Consider the following 17,509-nt stretch of genomic DNA (forward strand, 5'->3'; position numbering starts at 1 on the left):
CCCCCGACAGATGGGTATCCAGCCTCTGTTTAAAAGCTTCCAAAGAAGGAGGAGCCTCTACCAGAGAGTTCCACTGCTGAGTTCCACAGGAAGTTCTTCCTAATGTTCAGATGGAATCTCCTTTCTTGTAGTTTGAAGCCATTGTTCCATTGCATCCTAGTCTCCAGGGCAGCAAAAAACAAGCTTGCTCCCTCCTCCCTGTGACTTCCTCTCACATATTTATACGTGGATGTCATCATGTCTCCTCTCAAGCTTCTCTTCAAGCCAAACATGCCGAGCTCTTTAAGCCGCTCCTCATAGGGCTTGTTCTCCAGATCCTTGATCATTTTAGTCACCCTCCTCTGGACACATTCCACCTCTCTCTTCAACTATGGTGCCCAGAAATGGACCAAGTGGTCTAACCAAGGCAGAATAGAGCATGGGGAGTAGGACTTCCCTTGATCTAGACACTAGACTCCTCTTGATGCAGGCCAACATCCCATTGGCTTTTTTTTTTTTTGCTGCTGCTGCTGTATCACATTATTGGCTCATGTTTAACTTGTTGTCCACAAGGACCCCAAGATCTTTTTTACATGTACTGCTCTCGAGCCACACGTCCCCCAACCTGTATCTTTGCATTTCATTTTTGACAGAAGTGAAACTTGAAAGCTCTTGTTTACCCAGCCCCCCCCCCCCCCCTTCCTCTTTTCTGATCTCTTTTTCCCTTCTAACAATTAAACATCACCTGGTTGTGTTCTTGAGAAACTCTAAAAGAATTCAAGCTGTCACGCTGATTTAAGGATGAAGACATGTCAAGATGTGACCAAGTAAACATGTGCCATGCCAAATGCTACATTTCTGAAGGATTAGGGTCCAATCTGCCCCTCACTTCTGATAGGAGGTCCTGATTTATAAAGACTGCATATAGATAAAAATTCTACAAATGCTTTGCCTTCACCTCAGTACTCATAGTACAAAGCCTGACTTCTATTTGCATGCAACTTCTATGCCAACATAAATGTAATCTGAACCATTTAAAGCCTGCTTTCATACTTGCCAGCATGATGTAAAGGACTCAGAGTGTAAATGAATTCAAGGGAGGAAGAGCAACTGTAATGTCCAATGTAAGGTACAGTGTCCCTCTCATAGGAACCTGCGTGTCGTAAACATTCGAATTAAAATTACCATATTGAATTCAAATCTTATTTTTATTTTTTTTATTTGGTGTGCATTGGAAGAGGGGTGGTCTTATATGGCGAGTATATCCCACTCTATATTTTAACTGGAAAAGTTGGGGGTCGTCTTATATGCCCAGTCATTTTATATGCCAGAATATACGGTACTTTATTGGCATTTTCATACTTTATTTTATTTTCTATCTCCTCTCAATGTAGGGTATTTAGTTGTTTTCTTAATATGTCTGTTTGGTATTGTATTTTTTTGTTTAAAGGGTTCAATTTCGCTTGTTTTTCCTGATGTTCTAGGTCTCTCCTTAATTTCTCATAGGCTATTGTTTTTCTTTTTCCTTTCTCTTGCGGCATGTTCTATGAATTGGCCTCTCATATAAGCTTTAGAGGCATCCCAAATTACTTCTATGGGAGTGTCTTTTTCTATGTTGAGAGTGAAGAATTCTTTTATTAGTTCGTTATATCTATTTTGGTTATGTTCTCCTTTAATTAGATGTTCATTTAGTTTCCAATTCTACATTGTTCCCGCTCTCTTATGTTCTCGGATTGTTAATATTATTGGGGCGTGATCTGAGGTTAGTATTGGAAGTATTTTAGATTTCTCCACCCTATTAGCTATTGATTTTGTACACCATACCATGTCAATACATGACCACGTTTGGTGGCGATTGGAGAAAAAAGAAAAAAGTGAATTGATCTCAAACTTGTGTTGTAATCTCCATATGTCTACCAAATCAAGTTCTGATAGTAATTGAGTGCAGGATCCAGGGAGTACCCCTGTTGCACTAGTGGGTCTTCGTCCTTCTTTAACTGACTTATCCTTTTGGTTGTCGAGAACCCCGTTGAAATCTCCCATGATCAACTCATCATACTCTTGTTCTAATATATAGTTTCTTAATTTCTGTATGAATTTCACCTTCCCTCCATTAGGCGCATATATATTACATACAAGTGTTTTGTCTCCATTTATTTCTACCATAACTCCCAGAATTCTTCCTTCCCTGTCTTTGAAGGCTAATTTAGGAGTCAATTTTTCATTTACGTAAGTTGCAACTCCTCTTTTTCCCCCCCTACAACATGCATGGAATAGTTTCCCCAGCCTATTCTGTTCTAAATATGCAGCATGCCTCCTTATGAGTCTCTTGTATACATATTATCTCGCACTTCTTTTAGAGAGTGCCAATTTTTTTTCTTTTATTCGGGGAGTTTAGTCCATTAACATTTTTGGGTTATTAGCTTAATTCTTTGATCCATTTAAGCTTGCTCTTATTACCTTATTTTCAGCCACTTGTAGTCTCTCCTAGCCCGATGGGTTGAAGTGATCGGGGTAATTTCTTCCTAGCTCTTTTCCTCTTCTTCTTAGTCAGATCTATTTCTGTCGGGGATTCTTCCTCACTGCCCTCTTCTTCATCGACTTTTTCTTCTGTAATGGGTGTTCTCATCTCACTTCTGGTTATTGGTGTCTGGGGTTCTCTATCTTCACCTTGTTGGATTTTATCCCAAAATATTTTAGACTTGGCTTCGGAAGTTACCCAATGTTTTGTATCTTTCCAGGTAATCATCACACCCTCAGTTTTCTCCCATCTGAATCGGATATTTCTTTTTTTCAGTTCATCAGTCAAGAAATGGTACTTTCTCCGTTTTTCTAATATTGTTATTGGGATTTCTTTTAGGATCGCGATCTTATTCCCCTTGTACATTATTGGAGATTTTGCGTTTTCTCTGAGTATCTCATCTCTTAAGCTTTTTCTTGTAAAATGGACAAAAACATCACAAGATACATTATGCTTCTTTGCATAATTGGAATTGACTCTGATAATTCGGTCGATGGTCTTTTCCATTGACTCTAGGCTTTTTTTCCCTATAGATGCCACAAGTTCCGAGATCAGTTCCCTGATGTTCTCATTCTCCTCTTCGCGTATATTATGGAACCTTAGTTGGAATTCTTTTTCTCTCCTGTTGAGTCTCCTGTTGGTGTTTTAATGCAGTAATTGTTCCTTCCATTGTTTTCAATTTCTTTTTCAGGTCCAGCTATTGTTCTTTGATGTTCTCATTTTCACTTTTAAGTACCTTATTTTCTTGTATCAATCTAGTTATGTCTTCTCTTACTACATTCATCTCTCTATTAAGGGCAAGATGTAACTCCTTTATATGTTTCTTCATCTTCAATTCCTCTTTCAGGGCGGTGTTCTGTTTGTCATGTTTATCTTGCATATCTTGTACTACTGTATGTAGTTTTGTTATTTTTTTCAAAATGTCTCTAAGGTTTGGTTCCTCTGTTGGGGTATCTTTTTCCCTCCCCCTTTCTTGTCTTTTTCTTTTTCCTTTTCTGTCTTCTCAGTCTTTTTTTTGGACTGACATGTTTGTTTGCTATAGTTGTATCTTTCGTTTCCCTTTCGGCTTCTCCTTCTTGCGAGGCTTCCACTCTACTCGCAAGATTTCCACTCCACACGAGCTTTCCCGCAAGGCTCCTTCACTTCCCCGGAGTCTCCAGAGTCCTCTGTAGTCCTCTGCTCTGTCTCTCTCCACCAAGGGGGGACAGGATGGACCAAGGGGCCATGAAGTCCCAGGTAGGCTTATCGGGTCACCGGATCGCTGCGGGGGGGGGGGGGGGGAGGTGTCACTGGAGGCCGTTGGTAAAGTTCAGTGTTCCTCTGCGTTCCAGTGCGTCGGCGGTGTAGTGGTGGCTTCGCCCTCAGGTCTCCTCAGCTCTCCTTGATTTTCCTCGCCTCAGCCTCTTGCTTCTCACTCCTTACCCCGCCGGTCCCAGCTCTCCTCCTCCCTGCTCTCGAGTAGGCCGTTTGTATATTGAGTAGCCCAATTGCTGTATATATCTTGTATCTTGTATCTTTGGGGCGGGTGCCCAGGGAGTATACACAAGTACCCACGGGGCTGGGGTCTTCAGTAGTTTAATTTTGTTCTCCAGACTCTATATTTGCTTTCCCAACTCTATGTCTCTCTCCTTTCCTTCACTTTCTCGATTTCTTCTGAAGTTCTAATATTTCTAGCATTAGTATTTAGTATTCAGTTCTTCCTTCTTTTCGGGATTTCTGCGACCTCAACTTATTCTTACCCCCGTTATTGCTTTCTTACTGCTCTGTTCACCTTATTTCGCTTATTTCCTGGGGTTGTTGAGATTAAAATAGTGGCCAGCGCTCTGGCCCGGGTCAATCCAGGTGCCCGCGTTTTGGCCCCACTCCTTGGTCTACTTCGGGGGGATCTCCTGGGGAGATTCTCAGTCCAAGGGTCTTGCTGCCCTGTTAATATCCACAAGGCGGGGGGGGGGGGGAGAAAAACTCACCCTGAGGCCGATAACTGGGAGCAAGTTCTGACAAGCGTCAGTAACTTTCTGCGTCCGCCATCTTCTTGGCTGATACTTTAGTTGGCTGATACTTTGATCTATACTCTGGTCACAGCTGCCAGCCGTGGTTGAATCACTTTTATTTCTTTATATTGTTTCTAATTAATCCAATCTTGTTTTGTAAACTTTTATACTTTATACAAGCTCCTATAGCCTGTAGGTCTATGCCCGATCTTTGATGGTAGTTCAGCAAATTATTATCTGTGGTAAATCGACTCAAGTCCTTGATTAGTCCAACAAATCAGATGATAAACAGAAGTAACACTGTAATGCTGGTGTCAGTTCAATCAATCCAAGAAATCCAAAAATATTGTAGCTCAATAGCTCTCTTATCCTCTGGGCTTCCTTTCTTCTTTGTCTTTTCTTGTTTCTTATGTTTCTTTCTTGTTTTTAAAATAGCGGTCGGCGTCCTGTTTCCCGGCTTTTGGCTAGATAACCTTACCACACCCTGCACAACTCACCCAGGAGGTCAAACAAGGATGGGGAATCTCCCCCCTTTTTTTCTGTTTGTACCTTGTTTGCCGGTTGAGTTCTTAGCGCCCACCCGCTTCTCGCTGCCAAGTTAGGAGGAGCTGGGGGGAATCCCCCACTCTACCAAGGGCTTACGTGGAAGGAGGAGTGCTGAGAGCGTCGGAGCCTCAGCAAACCATGGCGGATGCATGCTACCACCACCGGAAGTCTCTAATTGAATCTTTATCACTGTTTTTACTGTTAATTGTAATTATGATTTTAATGTATTGTGTTGGCATTTAATGGCTGCCTGTTGTAAGCTATCTTGAGTCCCTCTTCGACGATGAGAAGGGCGGGATATAACTGCTCAAAATAATAATAAATAATGAAGTGATGTGGAAGGACCCTCAGGGAGAATGACTATGGACTTCACTTCAAATCTCCAAATTGGATAATACATATATTGGGGTTAAGGACTGTAGATAGAGGGTGGGCCATGGGTCAGAGCAAAGTGATGGGTCAAATGGCAGCGGGAGGAAATTCACTCACAGGCACCGGTCGGCTTGTAATAAATTTATTGTACTTTATTACATTTTCCACTGGTAATCATCCCATACCTTGTATTCAAACCCCTCTTTCTGAAAGGAAATGATTTCTTTTTTAAAAAAAACATAAAAATATAAATTCTGCATATTAAAAGTGCATACAAATAAATAAAAGGCATTGACACAGTCTCATGCACTTTCCCTCGTGGAATAAGTTAAAACAGACCTCTTTTATGGTACAATGGATCCACCCCAAAGAGAGAGAGAAAGATTGAGGGGGGGGGGGCTCCCTCCAAGAATATTGTAGAGTTAAAAAACACTGAAATAGCAATATCAAAGGGAGCGCAAAGGGAGGAAGGCAAGGCGGAAGAAACAGGAGGCGTTTTGAGAAAAACATGCGGCTCCTCCCCAGCAGCAGAGCAGTGCGGTGGATGATCCAGTGCTTCAGGCTCAGTTTCAAAAGGGGGGCCGGAAATGCACCGCTGGTAAGCAGCAACGCTGGTAAGCAGCAACGCTGGTAAGCAGCCAACCCAAAATGAACCCCTGAAGCCACGATAAAACACACTTGGAAGGGCTTCCAAACAGCACTCCAAATCAGGGGCCTAAATGCCTCCGGTTCTGACATTGTCACCCTTGATTCCATTAAATGCAACTCCCACTTGTTCCATTAAGGAAGGTGAGGTGGAACTTCCATCTCCGTAGCCTTTGCCAATGAAGGCTGTGGATCTACAGGTCGAAGATGGCTGCCGGGGCATGAAGAGGAGCACCTTTCGGTGCAGAAAAGCAAAGGCACCAGGGACACCCCATGGATAACCAAGGGAGCCAGGCCCTACGCTTGGAAAGGAAATCCCTCCCCCCATCTCCTGGCAGCCCTAAAGCATTTGGCAACCAGGGGCTCACCATAGGCCTCCTCTCCAGAAGAAGAGGGCCCCAGCCTCTGGACCAAGACCTCTTTTAAGGACAGAAGTAAAAAAGGTTCCCCTTCATCGCTGTCCGAAGGGAGAAAGAAGCCCATTTCCAGAACAGGAGTTGAGCGGAAGAGAAAATCCACACAAGAGAAATGCATCAGAAGAGGTGAATGGATTGCCCCCTTCAGAAGTAAACAAGGAGCTACACCAAGATTTGGGGGTTCCTGCGCAAATCCTTCCAAAGGACCAGGAGCCAACTGAAGCGAGAAGCAACTGGGACTGAGTGGGGTTCCCCTGATGTGGTCTCGGCCCACATCAGCCCTCCGCCTCCTCTGGCCTTGCGAGAGATGCTTGCATAGTTAACATGGGCATGCACTGGGATGGAGAGAAGGGGGGTCTGGGGCAGAGCCACGCATGCTGCCCTCCAGTGTGTCTTGTTTAGGGGAGGGGCTATGACTGACCATGCGTAGAAGCCCAGCAGCGGCCAACAAGCAAGGGAAGGCAGCCAGAGACTCACTAACTGAGCCATCAATCCAATGCAGTGGCATCAGGGGGACTCAGGCTAAAGAAAGGTGTTTCCTTCCCACAGGTAACACTCACATTCACACTTACGCTGAGCAGCACCTTTGCAACACCTTCATAGCAACCACACAGGTCTTTTTCATAGGGTTTTCTTAGGCAAGGAATGCTCAAAGGTGGCTTAGTTTGTTCCTATCTCCCAAATATGGTCTGCGGCGTTTGTTGGCAGGCTTCTCTTAGCTTCCCAGATGGGACCTGGGACCTTTAGAGGCTGCAGAAAGCATACAATATATGTCAAGAATCTCGGGAGAATTGCCCATAGAGTTGCCTCTGTTAAGGATCCCGATGACTGGATCCTTCCACCGAGTTTCTCCATGCTTTGTGGGGCAGGAGGTGTCTAGGACAATGCCAGCTCTTCGCCTTAGAAATGGAGATGAGCACCAACCCCTAGAGTCGGACACAACTGGACTTAATGTCAGGGGAAAACCTTTACCTTTACTACTGCCTTGGGATGGAGCACAACGGCCATAGAAAGGACAAAGCAGAGGAGAAGACAGGAGGATTCCCTCCCAGGCCCAATGGAGGCAGGCAGGCAGCAGGAGCAAAGGAAGGAAGGAAGGAAGGAAGGAAGGAAGGAAGGAAGGAAGGAAGAGCAAACCTTGGCCGGAAGTGTCCAGACAGACCTTGTCCAGACAGCAAACCTTAGCCCAAAGTGTCCAGACAGGTCATGCACCTCCCAGTGATTCCAGGGATGGTGCTAACCTTAAAAAGCATGCCGCAGGATGAACCATTGCCGCTGAAGTCACGCAAAATAAAGTCAGAAGTGGATGAGGATGAGCAAGAGAGAATGAGGAAAAGAGACTCTAAGAAGCCTAGTTCCTGCTAGGACCCACAACAAAAATAGAAAAGTGCCCCCCCCCCCACCTCCCACCCCAAAGAGGAACAGAGCCCATCTTGGCCAGAAAGGCTGACAAAGGAGGACAGGAAAGATGGGCAGTTCTCTGTGTTTGTTTGTGTTAAAGATTCAGGATGGAAGAGACACACAAGACAGACTCATTTTTGGCCTAAATGTCCTCCTCCCCACCTCCTGATCCCACATTTATTGGCTGCCCCCCGCCTGCCTTCCCTCCCTCCTTTCCTCAGTGCAACACTAAAGTACAGAACAGAAAAGGAGGCCAAAAAAACTAATAGAAAAAGAAAAAAGACAAAAAAACCCACACAAATCCTGCTGGAATGAAAAAGAAGAAAACCCCAAAAGACAGACAACACCCCTCTATGAGAGAGAATGCACCTTTTTCCCAGCATCTTCCATTCCCTCCAGTTCTGGCTGGGCGTTTACCTGAGAAACAACATTAGCGTTGAGATATTCCCCTTAAGAAGCGGGGAGATTGGGGGGTTGGGGGCATGGGGTAAAGGGGGGGGGCACCAGAGACAAAGGCCACGCAGCAGTAGCAGCAGCAGAGGCCCAGGGTGACGCTCAAAGCAAAAGGGGCTTGGTTCCCTCAAAGGGCTGCTTCTGTACAGGGTGGCACAGGGCTAGCGCAGAAGCAGCAGGGGCAAAGGGGAGGGGGGTGTTGCGTCCTTTGGTGGCAAGCCCCCCTCCCTACTTCCTCTCTCCTTCCCTCCCACAAGAGCCAGCTGCAGGGGAGGTTGCCCTGTAGGTATTTGGTATGATGGCGGAGTCAGAAGGCGCTTGGACAGTAGTAGTAAAGACGTCTCCCGATAGGTGAGGCACATGAGCCAAGGACAACACAGAGGATGCAAAGCCCGAGGGGAGGGGAGGTGTGGAACCAGGCAGGCAGCGGCATTGGCATCAGCGTTGAGAGGTTGGAGGCTCACTGAGCTTTGGTGGGGGGCCGTGCAGAGGCAAGGGTGCTGGCGAGGGGCTTGCGGGGATTGGCCGACATGGAAGTGGCCTCCAACGGGGAAGACTTGGATTTCCAGTGGTGGTTGAGGTGCAGCGCATGTTTGGCGAGCGAAGCCTCCTTAGACTCGGCGGTGTTGGCATTGGGGCGATCTGACGCCAACAGTGGGTGGGCCCCCCTCCTCTCCACCTTCTCCTCGGGGAGGTTCTTTCCCACTGCCACCGCCTTCTTGGATAGCAGGGTGGTTTTGCCCAGGTCAGCTGAGCGGCGGGTCTCCCTCTGGCGCAGGGCTGATTTGAAGAAGGAGAGGCCCTTCTCCTCTGACTTGCTGTCCCTCTTGAGGCTGGAGAGTGGCCCGGTAGTGGGTGAGCGGAGGCTGGCCATAGAGGAGCTGCGCACCTGCCTCCCGTCCATCGTCCAGCCCTCGCTGCTGCTGCTGCCGCCACGTGACTGGCCAATCCGTGGGGAGCTGGTCCGGGAGCCGGTGGTGGCGCTGGCCTTGTCGGAGACCAGGCTGAGCTTGGAGCCCTCCCGGCTGAGGCTGCGATCAGAAGTCCTGCCCTTGGCGGAGGAAGCATGTCCCCGTGTTGAGGAATCCGAATTTCTTCCTGCGGCGGAGGAGGAAGAGAAAGACTTCTGCCTTTGCTGCTGCGAAGAGGGTCCAGTAGTTATGTCGTTGGCCTTGGACTCCTTCCGGCCCTGCCCTGAGGTGGAGGAGCCATGCCGCCCACTTGTCCTGGAGGATTCTGGCCTGTTCCGGGAGCGCAAACATTTAGAGGGAGGAGGGGATGAGCCGGCTGACTGGCGCAGCTTCTGGGAGTCCTGGCTGGATGAGGTCGCCCTCTCTTTCCTGATGCTCTTTTCTGGCTCCGAGGCATGTTTGGAGGGAGTGGTTTTTGGTGGGGCATCATCTGGCTTTGCAGAAGGGAAGCTCCTCCCCTCCTTGACTGGAGAGCTTTCAACAGAATCGCTCTGGTCAACAAAGGCGATCTGATTGTTGTTGTCGAAGGAGTTCAGGGCAGGGCCGTTCCTCTCGGCCTTGCCATGGGAGTCTGCATTCGCTTTGCGCACCGGAGGCTCGTCCCGGAAGACGCCCTCCATGACTGCCAGGGGAGCGCGGCCAAGAGTTCGGTGCTCCCGGTGGCCACCTCCGCTGTCGCTGCTGGGCTCCAGGTGGCTCCCAGAGAGGCTCCTCAGGCTGCCAAAGCAGGAGGTGGAGACCTTATGGCCCACAGACTCCCCGATGCGCTCCAAAGTGGTGGCCGAGCCATGGACTGGAGAGTCCCCTGGGAAGCGCGAGGGCGAGTGGGAGCGCATCTGCAACTTGGCCGAGAGTGACCAGGAGGGGCGGATGCCATTCTCGCTCATGGCCAACGGGCTGGTCACTGAGGAGCGGGAGGAGCAGCTCTGGCGCTGGACGCTCCTCACAAAGGGCCGAGTGGAGAAGCCACCTGCAGAAGGCAAAGGAAGAGTAAGATGGGGGAGGAACACACACTACACACAGAGGCAAAACATGCGTTCCTCCCTCTTTTCCCTCAGACCAACATGCAGCTTGAGGAACTACACTGAACACTTTAAGCTCTGTATGGAAAAAGAGATCTACTAAGCTTAAAAAATCAAGAAAGCTCAACAGGCAAAGGAAGGCCTTCTTATGTTGCCAAGCCCATGATTGTTATTTTAATGGGAAGATGCTGCTTTTAATTCTTATTGTTATTGTCTTAACTCTTTTACCATTATTAGTATGGCCATGGATTTAACTCTTCTAAGTGTTGAAATTCAACCCCATACTTCCCCCATGCTGCCCAAGTCTCAAGTCCTCAATGAGGAAAAGTTTAGTTAGCTTAGTATAAAAGTTTTCCCTTTCCCCGTCTTCTGAATGATAGTTGGGAATGAATCTTTTTCTTCTCTTGTCTCTTTTTCTACTCTCATTCTGATTGGTTGTTTTGAATGGATACTTTTCTATGGCAAGCCTTTTTGAATCTGACGTCTGCCTCCTTACACTTTTAGTATGGAGAGTATGTGCTGTGTCCTTTGAGATATCTCTCTGCTTGTGTGTCAGGAAAGATGTCGTGCTTGGATGATTTTCCCTCTCTTGAAATCTTAGAAGAGATGGGGGTTAGAGTAGTTCAGATCCAGCTCTTCATTATTAAGAAATGCAGTTATTTCTTATTATTGTAAATAAACCTTTTGACTTTGATTTTTAAGATTGGACTCTGCATGCTGCCTCCTAAGCTCTGCATTCTTTACAGCCACATCACACGGCACTTCATGCTCTGCTCACTAATGAGCCAATGCTCAACTTTTGCATTCTGTTTGTTTTTGGCTGCTCTGCTGATTTCCCTAACACTAATACATTTATGTTGAGAACCGAACCGGGTCCTGTTCCAAGAGCAAGGTGTGATGTAAATAAAATAAGCATACAAGAGAAACTGCTGCCTGTGGCCAAAGCAAAAGCAGCAGAGGCCAAAGCAATGTTCAAGAGGCACAGAGGTGAGCTGTCAGTTCCAGCTTCCCATGCGGGGACATGAGAGAAGCCTCCCACAGGATGGTAAACATCCGGGTGTTCCCTGAGCAACGTCCTTGCAGACGGCCAATTCTTTCACACCAACTGGAACGTCCTCCTCCCACTTGTATGGGGTGAGCCAGGTATGATGATGAAGGTACAACAAGAGAAAAGTGAGACCCATGATTAAGGGGGCACTTGCTCTGACCATCACTGAGAACAGAAATGGTCTATGAGAAATGAAGAGCAACAAAGGAAGAGAAGGAGCCAGTGATGACTCCTTCTCACTGCTTCTCTTGTCTAAGAGAGCCCTCTTCCCAAGGGGCTGAGGAGGCAGCCATCTTTGTGTCCTGACTCCTGCTTCCTCATGCCAAGAGCCCCCCATCTTCACACAGACCAGGCCCAGTCACACACCCCACACCCCCCATTCATCTCCTCACCGTCGTCTTCGCTCCTCTCCCCCATCAGCTCCACAGACTCCGAGAGGGAGGCCAGGGAGGTGCGTCGGGAGGAGGCGGCTGAGGCGATGCTGGGCTGCTTGCTCCCGGGGAGCCGGCTGACCCAGTGCTCACACAAGGAGGAGCTTGTGGATCCTGCAAAGGAAGGAGAAGAAGGGCGCCGGAGTCAGGCTACGGCAGGTGCCGAAGGGGTTAGGGTTAGGCGGGAGGGCAGGGGGTTGTGCCGGAGGAAGAGGCTACAGGGACCAAGGGCACCACTAGCTGTGGACATCAGGGCCCTTCTGAGCCTTGGGACATTTAACAGTGACACACACACAGAGGCAATGACCACAAGCCAGTTGGACTGCATTACAAGGGAATCTATTGGGGAGGGTTTGGAGAGAGAGAAGCCCACTAAGGTATGAGGCAGAAAGAGGAGGGAAACCAGGGCGAAGGAGAGAATTCACCAGTGACAGTCTCAGAGGAAACACAAAACACCAAGGCAGAGAAGAGCCCCAGTGGTGCAATGGGTTAAACCCTTGTATGCGCAGGACTGATGACCAAGAGGTTGGTGGTTCAAATCCGTGGAGGAAGGTGAGCTCCCATCTGTCAACTCCAGCTTCTCATTCAGGGACATGAGAGAAGCCTCCCACAGGATAATAAAACATCCAGGCATTCCCCAGGCAATATCCTTGCAAACAGCCAATTCTGTCACACAAGAAGCAAGTTGCAGTTTCTCAAGTTGCTTCTGACACACACACAAAACCCAAGGCAGATAGGAACCCCAAGTGACGCAATGGGTTAAACCCTTGTGCCGGCAGGACTGCTGACCAAAAGGTTGGTAGTAGAAGGCAATAATAACAGTAGAAGGTAATCATGTTAACAGTTAAGTACTGGACCTTCAAACAGTTTGCTTGTCTTGGTATTCAAATCCGTGGAGCGAGGTGAGCTCCTATCTGTCAGCACCAGCTTCCCATGCAAGGACATGAGAGAAGCCTCCCACAAGGATGGTAAGCATCCAGGTGTTCCCTAGGCAATGTCCCTGCAGACAGCCAATTCTCTCACACCAGAAACAACTTGCAGTTTCTCAAGTCACCCATGACACACACACACACACACACACACATATCAAGGCAGAGAACAGACTTCTGCTGCCGGGCCCTGATTTTGAAAGAGGGAGAGAGGGGGGAAAGGAGATCTGTCTGGGCAGTGGTCCCAGGGCGAGATCTGCACCAGCCGGTCATCTGGGCAACATGTGGATTTTACCTGAGAGATACTTTTGCAGTGACTTGGATAGGAACTCAGTTCTATGTATTCCTATATTGCAGACATATGTTTTCACATATGTAAATTTCACATAGTTTTGTGGCCCTCCTCAGCACACAGCAACACCTTTGTGATGGGCAACAGTGTCCTGGCTCTGTCCAAGGCCAAGAAAAGAAATGCTCCTGCTCTCCTTAGAGTTCAGACCATATTCCACTGTGTGACAAGAAAATTCTTGCTTCCAGGAGAGAAAGACACAATTTTAGCAAAGGGCCACAAATACTGGTCCCTGACAAAAGTGGTCAAAGATGTTGCCCCTCTGTATTGGGCAGCTTAAGAAGCACTGAGTTGGCCAACAGCAGCAAGATCTGAATCTGCAAAGGCTCTTCTGAAGCTCTACGTAAGTGATTGGGAGTGAAAAGGCCCTGAGGAAAGTGAGAAAAGACTCTGGGGAAATTCAACAGGGTCCGAGGAGAACCGGGCAAATTAACTTCTGTCCGTTTAGAGGAATATCTCCCATTGCCCCCCAAAGCCCGCAGGCTGTCCAACCAGGGGAGCCCTCACCTGCCACAGAGCTGTTGGCCGACCAGGAGGGGATGGCAGTGCGCCTCTGGTAGAAGAGGATGTAGGCCATCTGCTTGCAGACCTCGTTCTCCGCCAGCTGCTGAACCTCGCTATCATCAAAGCAGTACCAGAGACCATCAATGGAGTTCTTGCAGTATGCTGGAAGGGGAGGACAAGGGCTCAGAAACAGGGTCCCTGCCCACAAACGCCCACACCCACATGGCCAGCCTCCACTGGAAGGGTTCATCTCTGTGGTCACCCGTGTAGTGCCCGCCCTGCATGGTGCCGTGGTGGTTGCAGACGGCATAGAGGTCGTAGACAAAATCCTCAGGGTCCCTGCCCAGGCCATAAGGCCGCCGCCAGGGGGACCAGTGGGAGGGCAGGCTCCAGGAGCTCTGGCTCCGCTTGACCACGTGCGGTGTCATGTCCAGACCCGACAGTGGGAAGCGCACCATGTTCTGCAGCTTCATCCTCCTCTCGCCTTCCTGTGTGGAGCAGGGGAGGAAGCACATGTCGTAACCAATGGCAGCGCCAGGGGCCCCACCGAGTTCAGTTTCCTGCCTTGCTAGGCCTCCCTCACCTGCCGGAAGCGCTTCAGGTGGATGATGAGGACATCCGGCAAGGTCCACAGGCTCAGTGTAATGCTTCCCTGCTGAAGCTGCTTGCAGTGCGGGCAGCGCCAGGCGTCATCTGGAGCCAGCTGGAGGCAAAGAGCATGGTGCTCTCAGGCACAAGGTGCACACATACATACATATATACATACACATGCAGAAGCTTCATGCAGAATTTTTTTCATTGAATTAATAACATAACCAGAACGGCACATACTTCCCTTGTATTTAAGGAAAAACTGCAAAATCTGAAAAAACACTTAAAAAATGATACATACCTTAAAGGAGTAGAACCTAAATAGCAACAATTTGAACTTCCCTTTTGCTGAGGTGGCACCTTCAGCTTTACCTTCAACTCCATACACCACTTATCAGTCCAGTTTCAAAGGGAGGAGAAACAAAGTCTGCACAACTAGTTGACCCTTTTGTCCCACTAAATAATCAATGGCACCATATTTTCTTTTGTGGGAAAGCCCTACGGCCATTTAAGCAACACTACAGAAGATGCAGAGGGGAGAGTCAATAGGCCTGGCATTTCTCACCTGTTCCTCTTTGGTGTAGAGCTGGAAACACTGGGACAAAGTGCAGGTCTGTGGCTGGTGATGGAGCTCCCTCTGCTGGCGCACACTCTCTGCATCTGGGATGTACTCCTCCTCCGTGCTCACAAACAGGCTATAAGAAGGAAAGGAAAGGAGGCATTGTAGGCCCAAGGCATCCCAGAGGAAGGCAACCCACCACTAAATGTCCATTGCCAAAAAAAACCCAAGATATCCATGCAGCCACCATACATTGACTGGGAACTGGAAACAAGCCAAGCCCGACTTTGCACCTCCCTGAGAGAGCAATCCTATTATTATCATTTGATAAACAACAAGATGAGTACACAGCAAACAAGATAACTATGCTGGCTTTTGTATTCAATCACACGTCTGACACTTCCCAAGTGTCTAGGACTGCATGATGCATCGGCAAATAATGTGTGCAGATCCTAGTAGGGTGGCCTTTTGCAGATGGCAGGTGGTAATTTTGTCAGCGCCGATTGTTTTCAAGTGCAGGCCAAGGTCTTTAGGCACTGCACCCAGTGTGCCAATCACCACTGGGACCACCTTTACTGACTTGTGCCAGAATCTTTGCAGTTCGATCTTTAATTCCTATTATTATACCTGACCTACTTGGGAACTGCTATTCCCTTCCTTGGGCACCGGTGCTCCATTCTATACTGTGCTGGTCAAAGACCGTAATAAATAATTGATTGATTGAAATCCTATTATTATTATTGTTGTTGTTGTAATAGTTGTTATGATTCTGCTAAACGGCTTGTGTTTGGCATCCAGCTCCAAAGCTGGGAGGTAGCAACCTTCACCTCCAAACTCTATTGGCAATCCTTCAAGAAAGTAAGGCCAAGGCAAACTGGCAAAGTAGGCTTTGAGCCCAAACCTGCTGCTGCCCCCTAGAACTTGCTGGAAGCCCCCCACCCCCAGCTGCCACCATCATCATGCTCCGAAAATCAGGGGACTTACTAGTCTTTTGTCTCTTTGTCCCACTCGACCACCAGCTTCACGTGAGGGGTCCCACCTTGGCCACAGGATTTCAGAGCTCTTTGGGGAGAAACGATCAGGTCACCAAATGGTACCCAAAAGACACCACAGGACATTTGACAATTCTCTCTCTTGTTCCACTTCTTGCCTCTCTGTTGTACAAACACAACACTCACGGAACAGAAGCACCTCTACTGGATCCCAAGGCAGACAGACGCCAATCCCCTTCTTGGCCAAATACTATGTCGATTTCGACCTTTGTTCCCACAAAAGAAAAATAATCTTTGCCTGCACTGAGATGCCCCTGAACCACCTCAACTGACAACAGAAGTAACACTTGAGGCAAAATGTAGGCCTCAACAATTTTGCCTGATGCAGAAAACAGTGAAGCTTCACATAATGCATTCTGTGCCTTTTAGTCAGCCCAATAAATGTACTGCTGTTTTACAGATTTTGTATATTGTCGTATTTTTCTGCATTGGCCACTGTTGCCCCTGAATATACACACTTGGGTAGGAACCCCACTGGGGACAAAAAACTCAGGCCACTGTGGGTAGCATTTCATAAAGAGGAGCCAGGGTCAGACTTCAGAGGCAGTTTGAAAGAGAAATGGCCAGACTCCTTTTATTTACTCAGCTTCAAAGAACACGAAGCAGAGTCATGAAAGAAGAGACGGATAGATGAGCTCCTACCCCTCTGAAGGCAGTCCCAGGCCTCGCCCTAAAGGAAACCTGTGCTCACCGTTCCACCATCAAGTGGCAGAGAGGCCACTCTTCTTGAGGCAGTAGGTAGGTGATGCCCACCGCACTGACCACCCGCAGACTGAAGGGACACACCTGCAGGGAATACATGGGAAGAAGAGACACTCAGCAAGGGATCCTGGAGGCACAGAAAGCAGGAGACAGGTTGCTGCCCATGGAGAAACCTTCTTGGCATACAGCCTTCTTTGGAGGGTCTACGCAATGGACTCTAAGCCTCATACGTGTTCTTTGGTGAATATAAGACATGATATGTATGGCTCTCTCACACACTAAGATGAACAGAATGCAATCTGCAAAGCATTACTCCCACATTCCCTGCATACAAAAGACAGGTGTGTTGAGGAGCCCCTTCTAGACTGCCTCTTCCTTACCTGAAGGCAGGCGGAGGGGCGCAGAAAGTACTGCATCTTCTCCAAGATCTCCTTCTGGAGGAGGTCCCACGGGATTGTCTTCTCAACATGCAGCACAAAGGGCTGTCCAAACCTTCAGAGAAGAAGGCCACTTATATTTATCGTGTCATCAGCAACCATTGTATTACAATTCTAACAGAGCAAAACAAACACACAGATTAAAAAGAAAAAGAAAAAGAAACATAGATTTTGCAAATTTGGTCGTTGGTTAAATGTCCTTTGACCAGTATCTGGCCACTTGGAGTGCCTCTGGTGTTGCCGCAAGAAGGTCCTCCATCGTGCATGTGACAGGGCTCAGGTTGCATTGCAGCAGGTGGTCAGGGGTTTGTTCTTCTCCGCACTCGCATGCCGAGGATTCCACCCTGTAGCCCCATTTCTTAAGATTGGCTCTGCATCTCGTGGTGCCAGAGCGCAGTCTGTTCAGCGCCTTCCAAGTCGCCCAGTCTTCTGTGTGCCCAGGGGGGAGTCTCTCATCTGGTATCACCCATGAATTGAGATGCTGGGTTTGGGCCTGCCACTTTTGGACTCTCGCTTGCTGAGGTGTTCCAGCGAGTGTCTCTGTAGATCTAAGAAAACTATGTCTTGATTTAAGTCATAGACATGCTGGC

The 17,509-nt window shown here is 48.2% G+C and overlaps 1 protein-coding gene across 1 annotated transcript in view; it reads right to left on the minus strand.

Moving 5' to 3' along the window:
* Positions 1 to 5,535: 5,535 nt before the first annotated feature.
* Positions 5,536 to 17,509, minus strand: part of LOC137095117 (ubiquitin carboxyl-terminal hydrolase 31-like) — a 32,848-nt gene continuing 20,874 nt past the window's right edge. The window contains exons 8-16 of the mRNA XM_067461396.1: positions 16,863 to 16,974; positions 16,472 to 16,566; positions 15,713 to 15,790; positions 14,735 to 14,864; positions 14,162 to 14,281; positions 13,841 to 14,066; positions 13,582 to 13,740; positions 11,758 to 11,910; positions 5,536 to 10,265 (exon numbers count right to left, since the gene is read on the minus strand). Of these exons, the coding sequence (XP_067317497.1) occupies positions 8,785 to 10,265; positions 11,758 to 11,910; positions 13,582 to 13,740; positions 13,841 to 14,066; positions 14,162 to 14,281; positions 14,735 to 14,864; positions 15,713 to 15,790; positions 16,472 to 16,566; positions 16,863 to 16,974 (2,554 nt within the window). The 3' untranslated portion in view covers positions 5,536 to 8,784. The remainder of the gene's footprint in view (positions 10,266 to 11,757; positions 11,911 to 13,581; positions 13,741 to 13,840; positions 14,067 to 14,161; positions 14,282 to 14,734; positions 14,865 to 15,712; positions 15,791 to 16,471; positions 16,567 to 16,862; positions 16,975 to 17,509) is intronic.

Source organism: Anolis sagrei, chromosome Y, assembly GCF_037176765.1.
Source record: "Anolis sagrei isolate rAnoSag1 chromosome Y, rAnoSag1.mat, whole genome shotgun sequence".
NCBI lineage: Eukaryota > Metazoa > Chordata > Lepidosauria > Squamata > Dactyloidae > Anolis > Anolis sagrei.